This window comes from Petaurus breviceps, unplaced genomic scaffold, assembly GCF_028583685.1.
Source record: "Petaurus breviceps papuanus isolate PSGF00001 unplaced genomic scaffold, PetGlider_PUasm1.0 99, whole genome shotgun sequence".
Taxonomy (NCBI): Eukaryota; Metazoa; Chordata; class Mammalia; order Diprotodontia; family Petauridae; genus Petaurus; species Petaurus breviceps.
In genome coordinates, this window is record NW_027187465.1 from 8,705,146 (window position 1) to 8,732,023 (window position 26,878).

Genomic DNA, 26,878 nt, shown 5'->3' on the forward strand with positions numbered 1-26,878 from the left:
ATGAGCCCATACCTGATAACCTTTGTCCCATATATTCTCTCCCTGTTGTACCATCTACAAAGGATCCTCCCATCCCCTCCACTCACTCTCTTCTTACTTCTACAGTTTGGCTTCCAGTTTCACCATGCCTCTGAAGCCCCTCTCCCTTCCAAAGTTACCAGTGTTTGTAGGTGCTAAACTCAATGGCCTTTCCTCAGTCCTCCCTCTCCCTGACCTCTCTGAACCTCTTGATACTATTCGTCACTGGACGCCCCTTACTCTTTCCTGGTTCTCTTCTCACCTGTTTGACTGTTCCTGTTTCTTTGCTTGGTCTTCTAGGTGTCCCCCAAGAGTCCTGTCCTGGGCCTTTTCTTTACCCTCTACTGTTTAACTTGGTGATCGGATCAGTTACGATGGATTCAATTATCATCCCTGCTGGGGATTCTCAGATTTATTTATCTATCCCTAGCCTCTCTGTGGTCTCGGAGACTTCCAGTCTCCCATCTGCAGTTGCCTTTCAGACATTTCAAACTGGATGACCCATAGGCATCTTAAGCTCAGTATGTTCAAGGCAGAACTCATTATCCTTCCCTCCATGCTCGCCCTGCTTCTAAACTTCCCTCTTATTGTTAAGGGCATCACCATCCATTCACCCAGGCTCGAAACCTAGGAATCAGCCTGGACTCGTCACCATCTCCCACCCCCATATCCAGGATGGTGCCAAGGCCTGTCGATTTCAGCTTTGTACATTTCTCATCTATTACACCTTTCAGCATCTCTGTCAGTTTCACTCTCCAGTATGCCCCCCTTTGTCTCCTCTAACACTGCCCCCACCCTCATCACCTTACACCTGGGCCATTGAAGTCGCTGCTGGAGTGGGGGTGGGGTCTGTCTGCCTTGGGTGTCTCCCCCCTCCAGTCCATCTTCCACACAGATGTCAGATGATTCTTCCTAAAGTGCGGATCTGACTATGTTACCCCGGCCCCTTAGACTCCAGTGGCCCTCTTACCTCCACAACCAAATATAAAATTCTCCCTTTGGCTTTCAAAACCCTCCATTATCTGGCCATTTGCTTACACTTACAGCCTTTCACATACTCTTTGCTCTAGTGACCATGACCCCCGGCTGTTCTATGAACAAGGCCCCTTGATCTCTGGGCTCAGGGGTTTTCTCTCTCTCTCTCCATGCCTGGAACTCTCCCTCTTCATCTCAGACTCCTGCCTTCCTTAGCTTCCTTCAGCTAAGGTCCCACCTTCTGCAAGAAGGCTTTCTCATCTTTAATCGACAGCCTTCCCTCTGAGATTATCTCTGGCTCATTCTGACCATATTTTGTATATGTAGTCATTTGTGTGATGTCTCCCTCCATTAGACTGAGCCCCTTGAGTTCAGTCTCTGGCTTTTTAAAATGTGCTTGTTTTTTGCCTTCCTTTGCATGTTGTTAGTAAATGCTTGTTGACCTGACTTCGCTATCCCTGGAAGTTCCCCAGCTTATTAATGTCTTTCTTGAACAGTGCTGAGGACCCACTTTTCTTCCTGGGGAGTCTGAGCTGGGTAGATTGCAGAGGGTCTAGCATTCCCTTCAATGCAGCCTAAAATTGTGATAGTGAAAAGAGGGTGTGAAAAGATAATGAAAAGGGAAGAATCCCCTCCCTCTGGGGCAGGCAGCCCATCCCACGGTTGGACAGCTGCCCCATGAGGACATTTTTCCTTCTGTCTAGTGCTAAGATCTTGTCTCTTTGATGCACACCTCTTCTATTCTGTGAATTTTCCCCGGCACCCACTTGTCTGTGTGTGGAAACATAAGGTGTGTGTTTGTTTCTTTTTCTTCCTTTTAAAAATGGTTCTAGGTACTTGACTCCTTCAGCGATATGATCTAGGCTTGGCTTGTTCATATTGGACTTCTTGCTGATTGGGCAAACCAAAGTCTACACCCTTGCCTCTAGCCAGGGTTTGCCCAATGCTGAGTTGAAATCATGTTTTCTGATCTGGATGGAGGCTTCATGCATCAGGTTTATTATACTTACCCAGAACATTTTGAGCCAGCTTTTTTTTTTTTCACTTGAAAGCTTTTGCTCTCTGTTCCAGATATATCCCTTCCTCTCCCCCACACCCCAGTCCTTTGTTACGGAGAATAAAAAAGGAAGGAGGTAGAGAGGGGAGCAGCAGTTCAGCAAAATCAGCCAAGTTGACAGTACATGAAATATTCATGGGGTTCCTGGTGCTAGTGACCATCTAGGCCAGCCCCTTCATTTTGCAGGTAAAAAACACTGAGGTCCCCTAAGGTCATGAGACTTGTGCAAGGTCACTCAGATAGTAAGCATCAGAGGTACAATCTGAACCTGGGTTCTGGACTGGTCATCTGAAAGATACCTCCGTTATGCCCCCTGTGCCAGTCCCTTTGTTATACTGTTTCCTTATGTACACAAAGAGGATACCTGCAGTCCCCATATTGGGGGGGCTCTCCCACACCACATGGAAGGCACTTTATAAGACTTTCAGCACTATAGGATTGTCAGCTTACGTGTTATTTATACATAAGGTCTCGAAGCCTACTAAAAACAATAAAAACGACTCTGCCACTTGGTAAGTCGGTGACCTAAATGGCAAGATGAGAGCATTGGCCTGGGCAACCTCCTAAATTCTCCTCTTCTTCTGGCCCCTCTGAGCCAGTTTCTGTGGAGGGTGGGAGCCTGGGCTCCGCCCCCGATCACCTCCTCTGTGAACTAGCTCCATCCTCTCTGTCAGCCCTCCCCTGTCCCGACTCCTAGCACTCACCCCTGGGGATTAATAAATGATTTATCTCAATTAGAAGTAACTCGAGTCGGGAGCCAGCCCCTGACTCCTCTGAGACAGGAATCGTCAAGGCAATTGACTTGGTCCTTTTTGTAGCTGAATTTTATTTTCTGACTCTGGGAAAAAATGGATTTGAGTCAGAGCCCTTCCTGGCTGGATTGCCAAGCTCCCAGCAGAGGCGTTGCTTGTTCCCCCTCCTGTTTTGCTTATACTGAGTCATCGAGGCTGGAAATGAGGCCAGGGAGTGTCCTGGAAACACCGAGTATTATCCCTCTCTTAGTGGAGCCTGCCCTGGAGATGAGGGTGGCGGGTGGGTCAAGTGGGGGAAAATTGTTACCTGGACACTAACCTTTAGAAAATCGCCTGTTAGGAGACATGGGCTCTTGAAGAACCAGATGCCAAGGGGTGATTTGGGAGAAGGATTTCCAAATAGATGCTGGACTAGTTTTACTTGTAATGTAATGATGGGCATTCTCCAGCTGAGGCCTGGAGCAAAAATAAAAGATGCTTCTGGCCTCTTCTTTCTGGAATCGAGCCAGGAAGCAAGAAGAGATGTCCAAGGCCCCCCAGTGGATGGGTCAAAGTCTGTGCACCAAAGATGTTCACGTGGGGAGTAGGGAGACTGGCGGGGGTCGTGGAGGGGGTTGGTGTTGAGGGCTGCTTCTGAGGCTGAGTTCCTGTGACCAAGTCTGATGCCCTGGGTAGAGCTCATTTACTCTTACTTTATGCACAGTGATAACGTCCTTGGTTTAGATACTTTCCAACCTCTTAGCAGATGAGTAGCATTACCTTTGAAGGTGGGAGCGGGGAAAGGGCTGCTGTAAGACTGGATTATGGAAGAAAAGGGAAGACTTCAAGCAAGGAAACAGAAAAAGCATGAAGTTCCTTTAAAAATAAGAAAGGCATGGTGATTCAGAGCATGCAGCAGTCTAGGGTTGCTCAGTGTTAGGGCAAACAGCATCTCCTCCGCAGCTCCTGAAAGTGTTCTTATAGAATTGATGGTCTTAGATCTACCACCACAGCAAAAAGCACTTATTGGGTGGTTATGGTCTGCCAGGTGCTGGGCCAAGCCACTTCTGCCCCTGTGACATTGGCAAGTCAGTTGCCTCTGTGGGCCTCAGTTTCCTCATCTGTAAAAGGGATTAGGGTTGGACTTGAGGGCCTTTGAGGCACCTCTGAATCTATGAACTTGTGAACCTGGAGTCCTAACATGCTGTCTCCTGTCCCTGTCCATTTGCACAGGTCGGGTCAAGTCAACAAGCCTTTATTACTTTATCAGGCACCTACCATGTGCTGGGAAGACCAGAGTTCAAATCTGGATTCAAACGTTTACTGACTGTATGACCTTGGACGATCACTTATCCTTTTTGCCTGGGAGACAGCTTGGTGGATATTGCTAGGCCTGGAGTCAGGAATACCAGAATTCAAATCCAGCCTTAGCTGTATGATGCTGGGCAAGTCATTTCACCATTTGCCTTCATCTATTCCCTTTTGTCTCCCTGGCATCTCGAGCGGTGCTGGGCCTTGGGAGCTTGGCCAGTTGAAGTCTTTAAAGGACACCTTCTCACCTTTCTCATTTAAGTGGCCAGCCCCATCTACAAATGGGAGGCTGGTGGCCTGGAGGATGCTGGGAGAAATGGAATGCCTTCCACTCTGACAGGGCCTTAAGAGGTGCAATTGATAGAGTCCTAGGCTTAGAGTCCAGAAGTGTGTGTGTGTGTGTATAACCTCACAGATTTTAGGGTCCAACCCCCTCATTTTACAGATAAGAAAACAGGCCCTGAGAAGAGGAAGTGATTTACCTAAGGTCACACTGCTCCTAAGGGTTCGAGGTGGGAATTGGACCTGGGTCTTGCCGTCTCCAAGGCCAGCACTTCATCTGCTGTGCCCCAGGTGAATATTGGGGACCCTGGGAGGTAGGTAGTGGAGGTCCTCTTAGCCCTCTTTTATGGGTGAGGAGCTGAGTCTCAGGGGAAGTGGCTGCTGTCGCCTGTGGCGCTCTCCACTGGGCCACGCTGCCTGGGGCCACATCTAATGGGTGGCAGTTTGAAGAAACAGGTTTGGGTTAATAGTGAAACAAGTCAAACGAGACTGGTGTGGTCATTGAGGGCAGGGCATCAGCATTCCATGTGAAAGGCAGGGATGGAGGAAGCCCATGGGTCAACTTCCCCTTTGGGAACTGTAAGCCAGGGAGGGAAAAAAAAAAAAGTTAATCTGCTTGGATTCAGTCAGAAGGGGCTTGTAATCAATCTGTTCAGTCCACCAGCATTTATTAAGCACCGATGGTGTGTTAGGCACTGTGTGTGGGGCTAGATAGATGACCAATGAGAAACAGGCACTGCCCTCAAGTAGCCAACTCTCTATCAGTGCAGAAAACGTGGATGTAGGAATTCCAACAAAGGGACGGAGGGAGGGTGGAGAGATCTTCTGTAGCAGATGGGCTCTGTGAGATGGGCAGGAGTGCAGGTGTGAGGGATGGCCAGCCCAAAAGCACGGCCATGGGAGATCCGAGGACAGAGAGGATGGGAAGGGGAATGATGAATAATCAGACTAGGTGGTCTAGGGCTTTAAAAACCAAAAAGTCCGAGTAGTCTGTGCATCGGGTTAGCCCCCAGGCCTTCGGTGGGCACCTGACTGTACGGAGTGGCGCTGGCGTTGCACAGAAAGGCAGAAGCTCAGTCCCTGCCCCTAGAACGTCCGTGGGAAGGGTTGGTATCCCCAGGCAGGCTGTAAAATGGGGCTCCCTCGCATCTCGAGACGACTCCCACTGTGGGCTGCCCTCTCTGCTGGGGCGCTTTTTCAGTGTGTCTGACTCTCCATGACCCCGTTTAGGGTTTACTTGGCAGAGACACTGGAGTGGTTTGCAGTTTCCTCCTCTGGATCAATAGACAGATGAGGGAACTGATAATAAGGATCTGAGGCCAGATTGGAACTCACAGATGAGCCTTTCTGACTCCAGACCTGGCACTGTGTCCACTGCAGCGCCCACCTGGGGCAGGGGGGCATTGGTGTGTCCCGGCACAAAGCCACAGGCCAGCGAGGACTCCATGGCCCTGGAAACACGAACGTGACCCGCTGCTCTGTACAAAGGCGTGCTTCGATGCCCTTGGTTGAGCTGGAATCAGCTGCCCCCTTACCTACCCCTGGTCCTGGCTCTGCAGAACCTGTCCAGGGAGTTAGTTGGAATTTATGTGAAGGTTTTTGCCCTTACTCATCCATGTCATCTTCCATCATTCTGCCTGGGCACCCCTTCCCACCTCTCCCCGCCTTCCCCTCCCCCTGAGGAATCTGGTTGGGCGGTGTGTTATCCGGGGATCTCTTTGTGTCTCCATCTCTCTGTCTCTGTGCCTCTCCCTCCTCCCTCCCACTCCTGCATTCTGCAGGACGGGGCAGAACTTGGCTCCAGAATGCTGCCTTGGCTGTTCCCCTTCTGTGTCCATCCCTTCCCCAGGCTTCAGACATGGGTTCCTTAGGCTGCAGCCTTCCCGACATGGCCCAGATGGCATCTCAGGCCCCATTTTGATGCCTGTGTCCCACAGGGACCGACGCTGCTCTGTCCCCACAATGGCTGTATGGAGAAACAAAAAGGCTCTTTTCCCCATCACAAAGGCAGAGCTGCATAATGGGCCCTTTCATTCCCCCCAAAACGTGAGTCATGAACCAGAACTGACCTTGCCCAGTTTTTTGTGATTGTGAGCCAGCCCAATGACATAGCTGACCAGGGAGCAGGGGTAGTGCCGGGTCACTAAACGCCCCCTCGTTTCCTCCTCTTTGATGTTAGTAACGATGATAATGCCAGGAAGGACAATGTGTGTTTCTTTAGTGTTCTCACTCTGCCTCCTCAGGTGCGTAGCTGATGCTGGGATCTCTGTCCCCACTTTACAGAAGAGGAAACTGAGGCAGGCATCATTCTGCAGTGGAGGCCTTGGGCTCCTGGTTAGAGATAAGGGAGGAGGAGAGGTTCCCTGTCCTTCTTCCTTCCTTCCTTCATTGGGTCTCCACAAAGAAAATAAAATCATTACTTAATGTTTGTGAAATCTGGTGGAGGGAGGTGGAGGGCTGGGAAATAAGGTTTGTGACCCTCCTCAGGACAAGCATTAACCTCTGGGTCTCAGTTTTCTCATCTGTAAGATGCTCCCCTAACTACTGAGTGGAAGAGTTGATTTTAGTCTCAGCTCTTGGGAGTTAAGGTCCCAGGTTCTATTCCCTCCTGCCCCTCTTCCCTATACTTAAATCTCCATCTCTGTGCTAGATATAGGGTGTCCTGCACCTGGAGTGAAGGTCCCTGTTTTCATAGTCTGCTCTCGCCCTGGGTTCAAACCAAGGAAGGAGCCAGGAGGAGCCAGCGGAGGAAAGGTCCTGGTAACAGGTCTAGATCCGGAAGCAGCGTCCAAGGCCCAGAGAGTGAAGGCATCCTAGGCAGAGGTCATCTGGTCTGATCACTTTATTTTATGTGGATGAGGAGACAGGCTCAGAGAGGGTAGTGACTTTTCCAAGGGCCCGCAGGGAGCAAATTTCAGCCAGGATTTGAACTCCAGACCCTTCACAGGATCCTGAGATCCTCAGGCTAGAATTGGAAGGGGCCTCAGAGACCACCTAGGCCAAACCCCCTCACTTTTTGGAGACATTGAAGGGAAGTTGGTTACCTTGGGAGTGAGAAGCAGAGGTGCAGCCTCTAGAACCAGGCCCTTTGCAGCGTGCCAAGATGCCCCAAGGCCGCCTGGTTAAACTCTGTGGGTTTAAAAAACAATCACCACCACCTGCTTGGAGCTTGGCTGTGAGGAGCCCATCCCTTGGGAAAGACAGTGTTCCCATCCTCACAAACGTCACACTAGACCAAACTGTCAGAGTCAGCTTCCGGGCAATCAGATCAAGAGGAATACGGGTGAGATTCAAGGGAGTGTCCCTGTAATTAAGTCACCGATTGCCAAGTGACTCTGGGTGGTTGGCAGCCACCACTGCCCGGTGGAGGAGAGGGGAAGCCTGGCGTGGCCCCCACAAGTCAAGGGAGATGTTCTCACAGCTTTGAGCGGGGCCTGCCCGTCTATGCCCAGACCTTGGCGTCTGGAGCTTCTTCTAAGGTGACCCGTCTGGAATGGCCAGGGCTTCTGTCTTTGTGTCTCTGTAGAGCGTGAGCAGGGTCCAGGATGTGGACTCAGTGCCATCCACTGAGTCACTGGCAAGGGAAAGCTGTTTGTGACAGGGGGCCCCGTCTAAGGAGGAGTCACTGGTTTAGAAATAGCCACAGGGGCAGTGCCAATGGATAGAGCACCAGTCCTGGAGTCAGGAGGACCTGAGTAAATCTGGCCTGACACACTAGCTTGGTGACCCTGGACAAGTCACCTAACCCCAACTGCCTCAAAAAAAAGAAGGAAAGAAATCTCCCCAGAATGAGGGGCCCAAGGGTAGGGGGTAGGTCAAGGCATCCAGGACTGTGAAAACAAGGCACAGGTGGCTGGGCTCTTGGCTGGACCTTTTCCCTTTGATTGAATCTAACCAGGCATCTCGTCTAGAGGGGGAAACTGAGGCCTGGGGAGAGGAAGCGGCCTTCCCTGGGTGACCCTTGGCCCACATTCCCTGTGCCAGGGCCTGGTTGTCCCCCTTGGTACTCCAGCATCCCTCCTTAGAGATGGGCCCAGCTGCCTCTTGCTTCCTTTCCTCTTTCCTCTTACAGAAAGGCCTCTTTGCTGACTCGTAGGGCCTGTGTTACCCGTCTTTGTCCCAGGGATGCGTTTGTCTGTGGTCGTCCCTATTGTGGGCCACGGGATCCAGCCCCCGGCCTCTGTGTGCTTCTAGGATTTGCTCTTGGGTCTGGAACACTCTAACGATCGCCCTCATTGTAATACAGAGGGCGTCTGTACGGGTTCTCCGTGGCTGGGCCTCTGAGCCTGCCAGGCTGGATCCGCCGTTGTTCAGACCCAGCCCGGCACGCTGAGGCAGGCTCGTCTCCCTAAGGCCAGCCGTGTCCCTGGAGTGCAGCGATGATAAAAGCTTTTGGCCTCAGCACCTTATGGAGGCCTGGGGTGGGGGTTAGCCTGGTATGCGTAGGACAGTGGGAAGACCCCTGGAGGCAGAGGCTCTGGGTTCCAGTTCTGTCTCTGACACTCATCCCCTAGCTGCCCCAGGCTTGGTGCCCTCCCAGGTAGGATGAAAGCTGCCAAGGTCCCTTCCAGCCCCAGATCTCTAGTCCTGTGTCATGGGTTCAAATTCTGGAGCTTTCGTGTACTGTCAGGGAGCCCTGGTTCAGTCCTCTTCCCTCTCTGAGCCTGTGTCCTCATTTCTTGGGTCCTGGATCTGGAACAGGACATTAGCTCCATAAAACAAAGCCAAATTCCTCGTGTCTTTCAGAGCTCCGGAATTTCAGAAGCGACTCTTTGTGTCACATGAAGTGACTTCACCAAAGTAAGGAGTAAACTCCAAGCTCGAGCACTAGGGGGCAAGTGTGAAAGTGCCTGGAGTGTGTCAGAGTTAGAAGCAGAACCAGGTTCAGCAACGTCCAGGAGGAATCAGTCACCCCCGGAGCTCTTTATGTAGCCAGATATGGGTTAGAGTCTTCAGAGTTTGCCGAGTGTGAATCCTGGGCAGTAGGGCCATTAGAAGCACAGAGTAGGCCAATGACTTACCCAGGGTCGCACAGCGGGGCCTTGTCTGCAGCAAGATCTGCACTCAGGTCTTGAGTGCTCCCCACTGTGCCCACCCCCTCACTACAAGATTTCACCATGTTCAGAACTTACATAATTCTCTGAGGCGTGTTTTGCTACACACACAAATTACTTATGTTCTACAAGTGACTTGTCCAAGGTCAGGCAGAGCAGAGCTCAGGATCTGAACCCAGGCCCTCCTGACTCCCAGTGCCACCCCCTTACGCTGCGCTCTCTTGCCTGCCAGTCATTCGTGGGCATTTATTAAGTGCCTGTGGGTGCCAGCCCTTGGGCTGAGCCCTGGGAGATGGGCCAGGCCAAAGCCAGTGGCTGCCCTCAGGGAGCCTCCAGTCTGGGGGCTGGGCGCAGCCACTTGTCTGGCCCCGTAGCAGCCGTGATTCCTGCGTGCTCCCAGCTCTCCCTGCACATGCTGTGTAGGAGGAGGGAAGCTGGGACCAGACTGTGCTCCCTGTTTCACAAATGGAGAGACCATGGCCCAGAGGGCTGAGCTGCCAACCAGAGTCAGGGTCAGGGGACCAGAGCCAGGCTAGGAATCTAGGGCCTTGGGCTCCAGGTCTGGACAGTGCAGCCGAGATCAGAGCTAGAATGGTTTTTTTAGAACGAGCGGTGTTCCAGCCTTTCTGCCAAGTTCTCCATGGAGGGGGAATCCTCCACCTCTGGGTGCTGAACTCAGAAACAGAAAGACCTGAGTTCCAGTCCTGCCTCGGGCACTCACTAGCTCTGAACCTGTTTTCCCCTCCGTCAGATGAGGCCCCTTTTAGCTCTGAATCTCTGCCCCCATGATCCTAAGGCAGCCCTTTGCTGGGCTCCGGGCAGAGGGGAGGAAGCCCTGTCCTCAGGGATGTGTTTCAGGAAGTGTGTTTAATGGATGTCTTTTGTCTTTCCACCTCTGAAGGTTCCCTCTGCCTCCCTAGAACCTTCCCTGGGACAGAGAAAAGCCATGATATAAAAACACTGGACACCAAGGTCATGTGCAAGTGTGTATAGCATTCTGTCCCACCACCTCTCTGCCATGGGAGGGGGTCTGTTTCAGTGACTCTTCTCTGCCACCACACTTCCTCCATAGTGGCCCTTTCACATCATCCTGGCCCTTGTGTGTGCTGTCCACGGGACTCAGCTACACGAGTCTGGTCTGTCCCTGGAAGTTCTGGACTGAGCAGCATTCTGTGTTGTGTGGGCATCTTTGCCTTTTGGTTTTTAGAATCCAGTCAGGCAGCATTTATTAAGCACCTAATGTGTGCTTCATATGGGGCTAAGAGCTAGGGATACAGACAGGCAAAAAAAGGTTTCCTTGTCATTCATTCTCTCTTTCCCTCTCCCCCTCTTTCCCTCCTTCCTTCCCTCACCCCATTCATTCTTCTCTCTTCCCCCTTTCCCCCTTCTGTCCCTCTCTCCCTTGTCTTTCCCCCTCTTCCTTCACCCGCTCCCCTCCTGTTTCCCCTCTGTGTCTCTCTTCCTCCCTCTTTTCCCCTCACCCCCAATCCTGGGCTGTCACCAGGCTGGTGCAGACCCCCAGAGCTTTGCAGCCCATCCTCCCTGGTACAGGCATGCACCACCAAAGCCTGGCCTTCAAGGAAGTGAATAGGACAGTGATGAAGGGACATGGGGGCCCAGAGCTCCAGCTGGAAGGGAAGGCCATCCACTCCACTTCCCACATTTGACAGATGAGGCAGAGATGGACGTTGGTGGTGCATCGTCACTCCCATTAGCGTGTGAGCTCCTGGAGGGCAGGGACCTTCTTCTGTCTCTTAACGCGGTGCCTGGAACTTCTTAGCTTGAGAAGTCGATTTTGGTTTGGCATCACAAGCTTTCCTAGAATTTCTAGGTCATTACGGCTTGAAGGAACCTTGGTCATTGAATCAGATCTCCAGGTTTTAATTTTATTGATTTACATTTTAGAATGGATTGCTTCAGACATTTGGTTTTGCCACAGCAGACTTTTCCCAGCAAACCCCCTAAGAGAGCAAGGAGGCCTGTGTCCAATCCCTCTCACTTTACAGAAGAGGAAAGTGAGGCCTGGAGAGGGGAAGTGTGTTACCCCAGGGCTGACGGTTGCTCAGAATGAGCCTCTTCTCCGAAAATGCTTTGGGGTTTTTTGTCCACTAGTTAATGGGGTCAGAGCATGTTGGAGTGGCAGGGGGCTCAGGGCCCTTTCCAGCACCTCCCAATTCTGCCTTCTCTGTCATTGCCCTGAAATCTTGCCTCTTCTTTCCGACCCCAGATTGTTTTGGCTCACCTGTGTTCACCCCGATCAAAGCAGATATCAGCGGGAACATCAAGGTACGTGCAAAGAGCCTAGTTCTCAATATTTCAGGAATGTTCCTGGCAGACGTTGCCCCTGCTCTTGGTGCCATTAATCCAGGCTTGGGTGAGAGCGGCCGCTGAAGCTGTGGGTACCTTGTTTCCTGGTGTGCTATAATGGTGAAGAAGTGGTGAACCCTGGGATTGCTTCTTGGCACTGTTCATGGCATGAAGAATAGCATTTCTGCCTTCCTATCCCCGTTGTCTAGGAGAGGGTCAGTGGTTCAGATCAATGGATACTGCACCCAAATTAGTGTTCCCCTTTCCATAGAAGGGAAGCCCCTTGAGGGTAGGAGCTAGGTCTCCTTTTCCCTTTGCATCCCTGGCATTTAGAACACAGTGCCTTGCAAAGGTGCTTAATAAGCCCAGTTGTATGGACCTGTGGTTTTTTTTTTTTTACAAAAACAAAATCTACTTTTAAAAAATGGATTCTATGTATAATGCCATTTCTTTTTCCCATTAGACTAAAAATTGGCTGTATACATTTTATTTATGATATATAACCATGGAAAAAAGTCAGAGGGCCAGCCTTCCAATTAGTAATTCAATTCAGTAAGCATTTATTATGTACCTACTGTGTGCCAAACATGAAACACTTTGCCTTCAGGAAGCTTACATTCCACTCAGGGGAAACAGTGCAGAAGCAGATAAGTAAATATTTAAACTATATGTCAGCTAATTTTGGGGAAGGATGAAGAGGAAGGTTTGGGTTCAAATCCTGTGTCTGGCACATCTAATCCTCACATCTCTCTGAGACTAGTCATTGTAGAGGAGTTGCCACTTTTCATTGGGACTTTTTGCTCCAGGAGTTTCCTATACTAGTGAAATCACAAGTCTGGACCAGTGTCTACCAATACACAAATACACACACACACACATGCACACACATTTTATATAGATTTATATGTGAGAGTCTGTCAGTCCATTCTCATGTGTCCTTATGTATGTGTATGTGTATGTATGTATATATGTGTGTGTGGACACAAGAATGGATTGACAGGCTATATATATGTGTGTATACATATATATATTAAAACATGGTGTTTATTGTTGATTTCCTACATATAGCTTAGGTGGGGCAATCACCTGATTACATCTCTCTGAGACCTGCTATTATCTCATTTTCTTTATTCATTTTCATCACAGGTTCTAAGGGAATCCAGAGATATGTTTTGATATTTCCTTATTAATTACTCAGATTGCAAAATCTGTAATGAATTAGCTCTGAGCCCCCACCCTGGTTGATTAAGCATTATTGGATAAACTTAAGCAACTGCCTTTCCCTTAGGCCTTTTGCTTATCCCTCTAATCTGGGTTTAAATAAGCATCAGGGTTATTGGCCATAACTGTTTATTACCAGTCTGAACAACAACATAACTACCTAAATAGCTCTTCACAACCCCTGTTATACATACAAATACACGGATATATGAACATACACATGTGCTTAAATACTAGGTTCCTCATAGTAGCCCTGAAAACTAAGTAGTCAAATTATTATTATCTCCACTTTATAAATGATATCGTTTGATTGTCCCCTGGCCACACAGCTAGCAAGTGGGAGAGGTGGGTCTTGAACAAAAGCCTTTTGACGGATTCCAGTGTTCCGAGAATCCAACATCCTGTGGCACTGCTCTCTGAGCTGTGTACTTATATTGGATTTTCTTGCTTTGAACTTTCTGATGGTTTTTCCTGAATCCCAAATCTCATTGCCTCCACTGGGGCAACCAAGCCCTTCCCACCTCATCTAAGGCCCAGTCTGGGAGAAGTCAGTGATCCCTGAGATGGAGGGGAGGGGGGCAGGTGGTGGCTTCCTTCCCTTTCTTTGTGCAGACCTCTTGTGGGCAGTGCTTTTCAACCTGGAAACCTTTTCAAACTGGGTTTTTTGTTTCAGACAATCCGGGCTGTTTATGACACAGACCCTTCTAAGTTCCGAACGCTGCAAAACATCTTGGAAGTGGAGAAGGAGATGTATGGGGCCGAATGGCCAAAGGTTGGGGCCACACTGGCATTGATGTGGCTGAAAAGGTGAGAGAAAGTATGAGTCCGTGTGCATGTGCGTGTTCTAAGAGACTGTGTGTGTGTGTGTTCTGAGAATCCGTGTGTGTGTTCCCTGTACATGTGTGTGTCTGAGAGTCTGTGTGTGTGTTCTGAGAGTTTGTGTGTGTGTGTTTTGAGAGTCTGTGTGTATGTGCATGTTTAAAGCCCTGCACCACTTACATAGTGTGACCAGATCAGAAAGGCCTGGGTTCAAATTCAGCTTTTAGCCCTCACTAGCTGCATGACCCTGGGCAAGTCACTTTCACCCCAGGGGCTGTTTGTAAAATAGGGCTTTGAATCATCCCTTGTGGCAAACCTCCCTGGGTCTCCACTTCCTCATCTCTGAAATAGGGGATTGGGCTGTATGGCCTCTGAGGCTCTGCCAGTGAGAGACCGTCTGAATAGTACTGTGCAGACATTGGTACACTCTGGAAATGTCAGTTAAAAAACCAAACAGACTTGTAAGGTTCTCAAGCTGTGACCTCTCCTTCACATGCTTTACCTGGGGACGTTTCTGTTGCCCTCAGTGTTGGTATTTGGGCCTCTGAGCAGCCCCTGGAGGTTGTGGCCCTGGGTGTCGTCCCCATCTTACAGAGGAGGAAACTGAGACCAGGCCCCCCAGCTCTAAGCGTGCCTCCCTAAGCTGCCTCTCTCTCTCCATTCTCTCTGTTGGGCTCTTTATCCTGCTCCCTGAGGACAGGGCTGGTGTCTGCCCTGACCTTGGCCTTTCCTTTCCCTGCCCTGCCCACTGCCAGCATGCTGTTCTGTGCACAGTGGCAGCGTAGGAAGGTGTTTAATAAATGAAGAGGCCCCAGACTCACTGAGGTCAGGGTAAACGCTCCTGTGTGCCGGGCACGGGGGAATCACAAACGTACACACTCACACACACTCACATACACATTCTTACACACACTAACAGGAGCTCACTCTCATATGCGACCGGTCACACATGCTGTGTCTCGCATACATACTCTGACACATGCTTACACATATTTTTACAAGCACACACTAACACACAGACTCACTCTTACACTCTCTCTCACACACACACACACCCCTTTCTCCACATGCCTGATCAGACAAGCAAGAACCCAAGGGGGTCTGCCAAGCGAGTGGGGAATCTGTGGGGGGCCTGGGTGGGAGGCAGAGGGGTTGGTTTAATGTATAACTTTGCAGCCCTTTGGGCATTTTGAAAGACTGCTCTTCCCTCACTGCCCATTTCTAACCCATTCACCATGGGGTTAAAATGCAGTGAAAACTGCCTGGCCCAGTTTGGCAGCAAGTGTCTGTAGAGGAAGCGAGGAGGCCATGTTTCCCTCGGCTGGGGCACTACCAGCCAGCTGGGACTTGGGTGGAGGGAAGACCTTGGGATCTGGAGGACAGATAACAGCGTGGCTGCCAGGGAGTGCCCGCCCCAGTAAATCGGCCTTGGTGAGAGGCTGCAGGCTGGCAGGTCCCCTCTGGAGGTGCTGCCCTCCCTGCCTCCTTCAGCGTCTCTGCTCCCTCTTCATCGGTGTCTGTGCTGCTTGGATTCTGTCAGGACCTGACTTTGAATCCTGCCCCTGACGCTTGTTAGACCATGAAGAAGCGGCCTCAGTTTTCTCATCTGTAAGATGAGGCCATTGATAATCTGTCGTATCACCCTCACGAGTTGCTGGTGGGAGAGGGCTTTGCAGACCTCAGAGCTCTGCTCTCCTGTCTTGGGGCCCGTCAGCTTCAGTAAATGGGTCTAAGAAACCTGGCCCTGTGACCCTCACAGGGTGCCCATCAACTTTGAGGATCTCTAAGGAACGTGAGCTGCTGGGATGCAGGTGGCTGGTCTAGTCCACATCCAGCGTGATGGCTGAACTGTAGATTGTGATAAGAAAGTCTGGCCTCTGCCTGTAGGTGTGCCCTGGCCTTGTAGACCCCACCCATGTTGAGGAATGAGGCTTGTCCTGACCCAGGTGGGTGCTGTCTCAGAGAGGCCCATGTGGACTTTGACATAAGGAAAAACTTCTCACCAGTGAGTTATCCCAGAGTGCCGTAGACTCCCAACAAGATAGTGAGCGCCCCTTCAGCAGGGGGGAGACCAGGGAAGACCGCCAGCAGGGAGCAGAGACGACACCTTGGCGTTCTGCTGGTCTACTCCCCTCATTTTACAGATGGGGATGAAAAGGGAGGAAGAGCTGGCCAGGGGCTCGTGGGTGGTGAGGGCCAAAGGCAGGATTTGAATCCAGCCCTTGGATGCTGACTTCTTTCCTCAGGGGTCTTCCCCCCCCCCCATTCAGTGACTTAATCTGCCCAGAGTGGGGGAGGCCAGTGTAATTACCCGGAGATAGGCGGTAATGAGGGGTGACCATCCTAAGGAAGGGCAGCTGAGCTTGCTGCTGGTGGCCGCCACTTCCTTCCTTCTAGTTCTCATAGCATCTCCTGGGCATCAGCAAACCCATTTTACAGATGAGGACCAAGAAGGGAAGCAAATGAAATAACAGAAAGTGTTTTGCAAGTTTAAAAACACTGTGTAAATGGTAGTTATATTACTGTTGTTGGTATTCTTTCCATGACATTGGGCTCTTGTGGGGGTAGGGTCTGAAGAACAGAGGGAAGATAGTTTGCAAATGCCAGCCTTTGAAACCCTCTCGCACCAGCCTGACTAGGCTCTGTTTGAGTGGAGGGCAAAGGCAGGTGTCTGCTCTCTGCCGTGGGCCCAGCGACCTGGGGAGAGGCTTGGGGTCCTCACGGTGGCGCCTGGCCGTGCTCCCTCCCTGGGGGGGGAGCTCGGGGTCCTCACGGTGGCGCCTGGCCGTGCTCCCTCCCTGGGTGGGGCTCAGGGTCCTCACGGTGGCGCCTGGCCGTGCTCCCTCCCTGAGTGGGGCTCGGGGTCCTCACGGTGGCGCCTGGCCGTGCTGTGCTCCCTCCCTGGGTGGGGCTCGGGGTCCTCACGGTGGCGCCTGGCTGTGCTTCCTCCCACAGAGGCCTGAGGTTTATCCAGGTGCTCCTGCAGAGCATTTGTGACGGGGAGCGTGATGAGAACCGGCCCAACCTCATCCGCGTCAACGTGACCAAAGCCTACGAGATGGCTCTGAAGAAGTACCACGGCTGGCTGGTGCAGAAGATCTTCCAGGTGAGGAGGAGCCGGGGGGACTCTGGGCCTGCTTCTTCATCTGTGAACGGAGGGGCTGGATTCTGCCTCTGAGGCTCCTGGCTCTGGGTCTGTGCTTGGGTGGCCTGGCCACTGACACATGTGAAACCTTCTCTGCCTTTGAAGCCCCCACGATAGGAGCCTGTACAGCTGGCGGGGAGCTTGCCTGGTGTGGAATACGCCCCCTGCTCATCTTGGGCCCTTCCCCCCAGGAAGCCTTTCCCATCCCCCTTAGTCCCATTCCCTCCGATGACCATGGACCTCTTGTTTGTTTGTGGGCGGCCTCCCCACTCAGATGGGGGGCTCCTTAAGGGTGGGGGCTGGTTTTAGTCTTTTTTGTTAACATAGTGCCTAGCGTGCAGTGGGTGCTGAATGAATGCTGGCTGACTTGGCTTGGGAGTGACCTCAGAGGCCATCTGGTTCAGTCCCTGTTTTCTCAAACGAGGAAACAGACCCACCCAGAGGAGTGATGGGTCACAGATTTTGAGCGGGAAGGGACGACAGAGGCTCAGAGAAGTTACTGTGTTTGCTTGGGGCCATCCAACTTAGGAGTGTCTGGGAGGCTTATGAATCCAGCCCAGGGCTTGTTGGCTCCAAGTCTGAAGAGGATGGTGGCCCTCCCCTCTCTGCCTCCAAATTGTCCCAAACTGTCCCTGTCCGTAGTCCTGATGCCTGGATCTGGTTATGCCTGCCTCCCCCTTCAGCCCAAAACCTTCACTGGCTCCCTGTGGCTTAACCTCTTAAAGTTCACTCACTGATTTCCTACCCTCCTTTTCGAGCTTAACCCACACACGGCCAGGAAACCTTACCCTGTCAGTAACAATGTTCTCATGCCCATCTCTTTGCTTGTACCTCTGACTTAATTTAGCCAGGGACATGGCATTATAGTGTTGAGAGATGAGGTTGCTTATTAGCTGCCCTTGGATCTAGGAAGGTCTGGGGTCAAGTGCCACCTTGGATATACACTGACTGTGTGACCTTGGGTGAGTCACCTCCCATCTCAGTGTCCTTGGTTCAGAGAAGGGCCCATCTGCCTTGGTAGAAGGACTTTCCTTACCAGGAGTTCCTGGACCAGAGAAATCATGAGGGATTAAATAAAATCATAATAATTGTACACAGGATTAACGAGGATCTGTGCTGGTGTATGATTCCCCTGTTAGCCTGTACAGCCAGGGAATTATTCCTCTCTGATCTTGGTTCTTCCCCTATCCCCTAGGGTAGTGTTTTACAAAAATTAATGTTTAAATTAATGAAGGCTACACTGTCAACTCACATTGAGCCAGGAGGCCACTTAGACCCTCATATCCTTTCTATACAAACTCTCATCTGGTCATGTGGCCTCTGACCTTCTTTGTCAGGTTGATTTAAATAATACAAAACAAACCAACCCAAGAGTGTGCCACTGGAGTAGTAGAAAGGGGATGCTTGGCATCAGGAGGTCCCAAGTTCAGATCCTGCAGATTTTAAAAATGACAGTACCATCGAGCACACTGACAGGTAAACAGTGTCCCAGGATCTCAGATTCAAGCTCAAAAAGGTACCTGTGATGTGATCTGTCCAGCTCCACTGAATAGATGAGCAAACGGGGCAGAGAGCTCACCCTCGGGTCCTGGTTTTCAGGTTCACCCTTTGAGCCTCAGTGGGAGAACCTCGTGGGGGAGGGCGCTGGGGTAACATGCCCCCATTTGACAGAAGAGAAAAGTGAGGCTTTGGTTAGTTGACTTGCCCCAAATCAGAGCGGTGGTGACCTTGTGCCTTCCTTTCCTTTTCCTGCCTGATAGAGATGATCCTGAGATTACAGGATTATTGTGTCTTCTTGGGATGTTAGAGTTCACTCCCCACATTTTACAAGTAAAGAAACTGAGACCCAGAGAGATCACACAGGTAATAAGTGGGGTGACAGGTGGGATTCTCATTCAGGGCTGCTGGCTCCAAACCCAGCATCATTCCCCTGGGCTGTAGGGATGCTGCTCACAGGGCCCTCATGGCAGAGGCGTCATTCCCTTCACTTTAGTTGAATGAACACCTTTGAGCTGGGCCCTGGAGGGCTGCACAGCTCCTGGTGAGCGGCTATACACAGTTCTCACTTGGTGTAAGTGGACAGTTCCACAGATTCCTAAGTAAAGTGGTATTTATGTGGGGGAAGGAGGAGGAGAGAGGAAGGGGGCCAGGGCCAGCCACGTGGGGGCCTGGCCAGCACTAAGGAAGAACACGTTAGGGACAGACACTTGGTACCCACACGCAGATGGACAGAAGGCAGATACTGGGGCTGGTGGGTGGAGCAGGGCAAAGGTCTCTAGGCCAGCCCCATCTAGTGGCGGCGATCTCTCCCTGCTTCGCTTCTTCTGTTTTCGCTTGGAGGGGCTTTTCAGGTTGTCGGGGTTTTGTTTTTGGTGGGGGGTGCTAGGAGGCAGGAGGGGAGAGAGCGTGGGCACATGGCACTGTACGGTAAAGTTAACAAAAGGGTTTTTTGGAATGTCGATTTCTGTGAGAATACTTTATGCAAAGTCAAGGTTGCCTAATAGGAATTCATGGGAGATTGAGCCTGGCCCTGGCCTCCAGGGCCTGAGGTTACAGGCCTGAAATTCTCTCTGCTATCTCTCGGACCCCTCAGTCCAGAATGCTTCCCTAACTCCCAGTTATTGCATCTCTATCTCCCAGACACTGTATTTATTTTGTATGTATTCTGTTATATTTATCTGTCTGTCGAGCCAGTCACTTAGGTGTGTATCTAGTCATCCATCTATAATTATCTCTACAGTGTGTGTTTATAAATACATATGTATATTAGCTATATGTGCACAGATGCACATACACACTTCTCTGTGACAGTACCCTCCCCTCCCCCAGCCCCAGTAGAATGGAAGCCCCATGAGGTCAGGGACTGTGTGACTGTTTCGGTAGCCCCAGTGCCATGCTTACTAAATGCTGGGGGATTGGTTAGAGGTGTCACCACAGTGCACGGTGACGTGTCTCTCTGCTGACCCCTTCCTTCCTGTCTCTTATCCCCTCCCCACGCCCCTCCAGGGAGCTCTGTATGCGGTCCCGTACAAGTCTGACTTCCTCAAGGCGCTCTCCAAAGGACAGGATGTCCCGGAAGAGCAGTGCTTGGAGAAGGTCCGCTTGTTCCTGGTGAATTTCACGGCCACCATCGACATCATTTATGAAATGTACACCAAGATGAACGCCGAGCTCAATTACAAGGTGTAGCCTCGGCCCCCCTGCTGGGGCTCCCCTGCCGGGGCACCATCCTGAGCCCTCCTGCTCTCTCAAAGTACCCGAATCACTGTGAAACGAATTTAAGGACTGCTGTCTTTCAACAACTTAGCAAACATCTCTGGAGTTTCAGGGGACAGCCTGTTTTTAAATATATACATATATTATATTAAATTATATATAAAATTTCAAGAGAGTTTCTATACAACAGCAATAAGATCTAACCATCCCATTTCCACTTTGCCTTAGAATTTCAGGAGGTCTAGACCAGCTTCAACCATCCTTTTGAGTGTGACCTCGCCGATTAACGTTTCCAATTAATCAAGTCCTAAGTGGTTTTAGTTTTATTATTATTATTGTTATTGTTATTTTACGAAATGAGTGTTTGACTCTGGGGAAATAGTGTACAATTAGGGGAAAAATAAATACCTAGAACATGGAGACTCGCTTTTCAATGTGAGGCACATGCTCCCCGGTTTTCCTGTTTCTTGTGTATTTTTAAACACATTAATGAAATGTGATTTGAAATTATGTGGGATTTTTTTTAAAAAGTGTGTTATGTCCCTCTTCCTTGCATCTGCTGCTGCTGCTGCCCTCCTTCTGACTTCAGGCCAGATGTTTTTAAACCTCCAGCAAAACCCATAAGCCTCTGACTTGAACCCAGGGATGCTCAGTTTGATAATGATCAGACTTTCTCCTAGAGGGCCATGCTCTGCTTTCCTTTGGATAACTCTTCCCTTCAGGAACGATATTTCCAGCCTAGGCTTGTGATTTGTATTATCCTAGAGGGATTACGGTGGGGGGCAGGGGGAGACCTCAGATCTTGCTGAGTCTCAGCACCCCTTCTCACCCCCTCTTTTGCCTTAATTGTGGCTCTTGGGAGCTGCTAAGCTGGGATCAGGAATCGTTTTGGTCTCCACAGTGAATTGCTGTGCTGCACTTGGGGAGACTTTGGGGGGGGGGATGACTTTGATGCAAAACAAAAACAAAAACAACCGGAATAATCCTTATTAAAACTCTATTTTGAAATCATGTTTGGTCTCTTGCTTGGTTTTCTTGATCTCAGGCTAGTGCTGGATCTGCCTTTCCATCTTCCCCCATATGATGGGCATGGAGATCTGATCTCTGCCCAGGCTGGTCCCTTGCTTGCCTTTCCTTCAAGATTCCCTTAGGTGCCAATCGAGTGATGTACTCCTGTGGGCTTGGGAGCCCACATTGAGAATGAATTGTGGCCAGGTGCCCCTTTCTTGGCCAAGTCTGGCTCTGTAGGCTTTAAGCCCGATGACTAGATAGAAAACGGGATTGATACAATGCTACCAGCTGATATTTTCAGTTCACAGTCACCATTCTGCCACTTAAAACCAGAAGGTTGCCCTACACCAGTGAAATCACAGGTCTGAACCCCTTCCCCCAAAACCAGCATCTGTGTAATGTTTTTACAGCTTGCAGAGTACTATATTTCATGGACCCCTCTGAGCTAGGTACTCCAAATTCTTATTTCTCTTTTATGTAATCTGCCCAGGGTCACATAGCTAGTAAATATCTGAGGCTAGATTTGAACCTAGGTCTCCCCGACTCCAGGCTTGGTACTCAGCTGCCAGAGGAATGCCTCTGAGATGGGCCGGTGATGTGAAGTGGGGGCTTCTTGTATGCTGTTTCCTGACACTAAACCTAATAGCCATAGAAAGTCAGAGGTAGGAGGGACCCAAGAATGATGCAATTCCCAGCCTTGCCCCTGGTCCATTGTAATGAGAAAGAACAGGCTGGGGTGGGGGCTGGGGGTGAGAAGGAAAGACTCCCCTAGTCACAGCTTCAGTGCCAGAGCCCAAGGCTTCAGAAAACCCAATGCTCTTTCCCTTCCCCTGGCACTGAGAACAACAGGTCACTTCAGTATCCCCGGCAGATGGCACTGCCCGCCCTGGGCACACACCATCTTTGCTCCCATCTCAGGATTCTGAGCCGAAGAGGGCCTTTGTGATCATCTGGGGCCAACCCACTCATCTTACAGATGAGGAAACTGAGGCAAATAGGGTTAAGTGACAAGGTCACACAACTAAAAAATTTCTGAGGCCAGCTTTGAACTCGGGAGGATGTGTCTTCCCGACTCCAGGCCTGGCGCTCATGCGCTGATGGCGCCACCTAGCTGCCCCACTAGCGCTGTGACCTTGGGCGAAGACCTTAGTCTGGCTAAGTGACTAATTTCTCTGAATCTCATCTGTCAAGTGGGCATCACAACCCCTGTATTAGGGAGTTCTTTTGTGAGGACTAGTCAGTCGTTCCACAATAAACACCCACTATGTGCCGGGTCTACAAAGGAAAGCAAAAGGGGGAGACGACATTGAGATAACTGCTGTGGACACGCAAGCTAGAGCCAGGTTGAGTTAGAGCAAATGAACAGAGGGAAAGGACTAGAATTAGAAGGGATTGGGAAAGGCAGATGGATTTGAGCTGGCGCTTGAACACGGAAGTCCAGAGACAGGTGAGGACTAAGTAAACGAGAGGATGAAGAAAAAAGCGCTTTGTCAATTGTCAAGTGACCGGCCAGGGGATCAGATGCGCAGGAGACTGTGCACATTCCACACCTCCCAGGGGCAAGACCCCATGTGTATCAGGGCTTTTGCAATCCCTGTGCATTAGATGACCCTCTCAGCACGCCCAACTGATGACTTTATTCATTCTTTCACACCAGGTTCAAAGGATATCAGAGCATATGTTTCTTCATAAATTACAAAAAAATGCAAACGCTGTCTCGTTAATTAACCAATTTGCTCTGAGCCCTCACCATGCTTTATAAAAACTGGAAAAATCTCTTAAGCTTTCTTCTTTCAGTCTGAAACCCCAGTTTCATAGGCTTAGATAAACATCAGTGCTATTGGCTATATAATTAATGAATAACAAATAACACAAAGGCACAAATTAATATAAGAAAAGACACAACCAGAGTCATGTCCAACCAGCAACTTTAACTTCTAGTCCCCCATTACAGTTATCTTAAGATGGCATTTGGAGTCTCTTTTCAGGATGTTTTCTTCGTAGGATGTCTTCTCCACAGAATCTTTTTTTCCAAAGAATAATAGGTAAACTTAGTCCTCTCAAACTATCTCTAGACCAGGAACAGGTCCTTTACCTGGGGTCTGTGAACTTTTGTTTTGGGGTTTTGTTTTGTTTTTTGCTTTTTGGAGGGCAGTTGGGGTTAGGTGACTTGCCCAAGGTCACATGGCTAGTTTTTGTGTTAAGTGCCCGAGGCTGGATTTGAACTCAGGTCTTCCTGACTCCAGGGCCTGTGCTCTATTCACTGTGCCACCTAGCCGCCCCTGGCCTGTGAACTTTTAAAAAACAATTTTGATAACTATATTTCATAATTATTTTCCTTTGCAATTCTGTGTATTTTATTTTGGGCATTTAAAAACATCAGTCTGAGAAGAGGCCTGTAGGCTTCTCCAGACTGCCAGAGGGGCCCATAATACAAAAATTGTCAGAAGCCATGTGTGAATGAGACTCTCATAGTCTTTCACAGACTCTTTCTCCATGACACCTGATTCTTAAAAACTCCTCAGAAAAGAATTTCTCTTCATGTTCCAGGATAAAAATTATATGCTAGCCTTCTAGGATTTTATGTTCCCTCTTTAAAAAAAATTATAAAAAATAACCAAAGTCTTTTCGAGAGAGGCTGTTTCAACTGGGGTTGTATGTGATTTATCTCCAAACTACAGCTGAGGGGAAGAACATAATGAAGCATACTTCCTTCCTCTCTGCAGAGGTGGGGGACTGTGGGTACCAGATGTTGCATACATTGTCATGGGTGGTTTTCATAGAATCATGGACTTAGATCTTGAAGAGACCTCAGAGATCACCCAGTTCAATTCTGTCACTTTGCAGACAAGAAAAATAACAACGGGGGCGGCTAGGTGGCGCAGTGAATAGAGCACCGGCCCTGGAGTTAGGAGGACCTGAGTTCAAATGTGACCTCAGACACTTAACACAAAAACTAGCCGTGTGACCTTGGGCAAGTCACTTAACCTCAATTGTCCTGCCCTTCCCTCTCCAAAAAGCAAAAAAACCAAACAAACAACAAAAAAAAACAAAAAGAAAGAAAGAAAAATAACAAGGATGAGAGAAAATAAAGGTTACACATGGTTAAGTGACAGAATGAGGATTCGAACCCAAATCCTCTGACTCCCTGGTCTGGTGTGTTTTCCATTCCACTAGGTTGCTTAACTGGGTTTTAATTTCTTTATTGTTAAAAGTTGTTGCTGTAGGGGTGTGTGTGTTTGTGTGTGTGTGTGTGTGTGTGTGTGTGTGTGTGTAAAAGACAGAGATACAGAGGCAGAAATGCACAGCTGAGACAAAGAAACAGAGAAATGGAGGGAGAGATTGAGAGAGGAAAAAGATAAGGGGGGTGGAGGAGGAAAGAGATGAAGAGAGAGGAGGAAAATATGAGAGAAAAAGAGACAGAAGAAAAGAGAGATGGGAGGGTTGGAGGGGAGTGAGGAGAGGGAAAAAGGGTAGAGAAAGGAAGGGAAGCAGAAAGACAGAGGGGACACACAGAGAGAATGAGACGCAGAGATGTGGAAATAATATAAAAATAAAGCACACAAAACTTACTAAATCATTAAAACTTAAAAAAAGCAACCAGTCAGTACAGCAGACAGGGAGGGAGCTGAGGGGCTGTGAAGAGCCCTGGCCTGGGACCTGGGTTTAGGTCCGGGACTCTGCCACTACTCTGCATTTAACCTCAGGCAAATCATTCCCTTTTCTGGGCCTCGTTGGGTTAAATGATCTCAGAGGTCTCTACCAACATCTTCTGACTGTGCATGTGACTGAATTAGATTTCTAACATTAAATTCACGTTTCTAGTGGGAGCCCTTTAATCCACGAAGGGGATGGCCAAACCCAGCCCCAGAGATGATTTTCTGCAGCTTTATAAGAAGGGCATTCCATGTGACCTTTACCACGCACCCTCCATTTGCCAGGCCCTCCCTCCTGTACCGTTTGGTATTCACTAGTTTGTCTACATCTGGATACATACATACATTCATCTTTGTGCTTATTGTATATCTATATATGTATGTATGTATATGTGTGTGTATTGTACATATTTTATTTAATATGTCCCTGCTGTTTCCCCCATTAGAATGTAAACTTCTGGAGGGTAGAGATTGCTTCATTCTTCATACTTGTTTTACTAGAAGCTGGCACTGGCCCTAGAATGTAATAGGTTCAATATAAGTTGATTGATTGATTGTGTGACAAAATAAAATAGTCTGCCTTGCTTAGGCTTGTGTTCTATGTCAAGGAAAACATGGACACATAGATAAATACAAATTATGCATAACAAAATTTCTAGGGAGAGGGCACTTTGTGAAGGAAGGGCAGTTTGTTAGCAAAGGAATGGGATCTTCAGAGGGTGCCAGGGAGGGCACCTGACTGATGGGGATGTCATGGATGGGTGTGGACTTTGTACCATATTCTGAAGGATCAGGGAAGGAAGCTTGCTCTGGGCAGCCTAAGGCTCAGATTCACAGGGATTCTGAGGGGTGTTATTGGGCAGGACATTGCCATGCTCCCCATTGCAGCAAAGATCATGGTGACTTTTCTCTGGCCTCAGTTTCCTCTTTGGTAAAATGAGGGCCAAGGTGCTGCGAGGTGGTGCAGGGGATAGGGTGCTGGGTGCAGAGTCAGGAGGACTTGAGATCAAACCCAGACTCAGAAAATCCCTAGTTGTGTGATCTTGGTTAAGTAACAACTTCTGTTTGCCCCTGGAGAAGAAAAAAGGCAAACCACTCAGTGTCTGCTAAGAAAACCCCGTGGACAGTATCGGCATGCTATGGCCCACGGGGTCACAAAGAGTTGGACACGACCGAAACGACTGGACAGCAACGAAATAATGGACTTTGGATCAGATTGTCTATGAGATTCCTTCTTGCTCTAAATATTTTGATTCTAGAGGTCTACAAACTCCTTTTTGGGAGAAATAGAGAAAAAAGGAAGGAAGGAAGGAGAGAAAGAAGGAAGGAAGAAAGAAGGAAAGAAAGGAGAGAAAGAAGAAAGGAAAAAAGGAAGGAAGAAAGAAGGAAGGGAAGAAGGAGGGAGGGATTGAGGGAGGAAGGAAGAAGGGAGAGAAGGAAGGAAAGAAAGGAGAGAAGGAAGGAAGAAGGAAAAGAAGGAAGGAAGGAGAGAAAGGAAGGAAGGAATAAAGAAGGAAGGAAAGAAAGAAAACAAAGGAAAGAAAGAGAAAGAGAGAGAGAAAGAAAGAAAGAAAGAAAGGAAGGAAGAAAGGAAGAAAGAAAAAGAAAAAGAAAGGAGAGGGAAGGAAGGAAGGAAAGAAAAAAATTCTTCAATGAAATTGGCCAGGAGAAGGTAGAGGTGGAGAATGACTTTGATCCGACCCCCAGGCTTGACCTGCCCCTATGGAAACTGGGATCAAGTGGCCCTTGTTCTCATCCCCAGGCCCCCAGGGGTTGCCAAAGGGAACTTAATCCTGAGGGAGTTCTCAGAAGTCAGGAAATTTGCTGTGTCTATGGAAACCAACCATGACAGGGTTAGTACCTGGGCTGAAGTTTCATCCCCCCCTGAGAATTCCTCAAGGCCCATAGAAGTAATTTCAAATGCACACTGGAAGGGTGTGGCCTCTTGCCCAGCCCCCAAACAAAGACCAGCACACAGAGGGGCCCCAGCTCTGGGTCTGGCCCAGCTGAGTCCGAAGACAAACAAATCTTTCCTTGTTTTAGGCCTTTTCCCAACCCCCCACTGTGAGGAGCCG

General features: G+C 49.5%; 1 protein-coding gene across 1 annotated transcript in view; it reads left to right on the top strand.

The window, feature by feature from the left end:
* GLTP (glycolipid transfer protein) overlaps nt 1-21,147 on the top strand; it is a 26,930-nt gene extending 5,783 nt beyond the window's left edge. The window contains exons 2-5 of the mRNA XM_069081670.1: nt 11,656-11,714; nt 13,630-13,763; nt 16,731-16,881; nt 19,927-21,147. Of these exons, the coding sequence (XP_068937771.1) occupies nt 11,656-11,714; nt 13,630-13,763; nt 16,731-16,881; nt 19,927-20,109 (527 nt within the window). The 3' untranslated portion in view covers nt 20,110-21,147. The remainder of the gene's footprint in view (nt 1-11,655; nt 11,715-13,629; nt 13,764-16,730; nt 16,882-19,926) is intronic.
* Nucleotides 21,148-26,878: the final 5,731 nt, after the last annotated feature.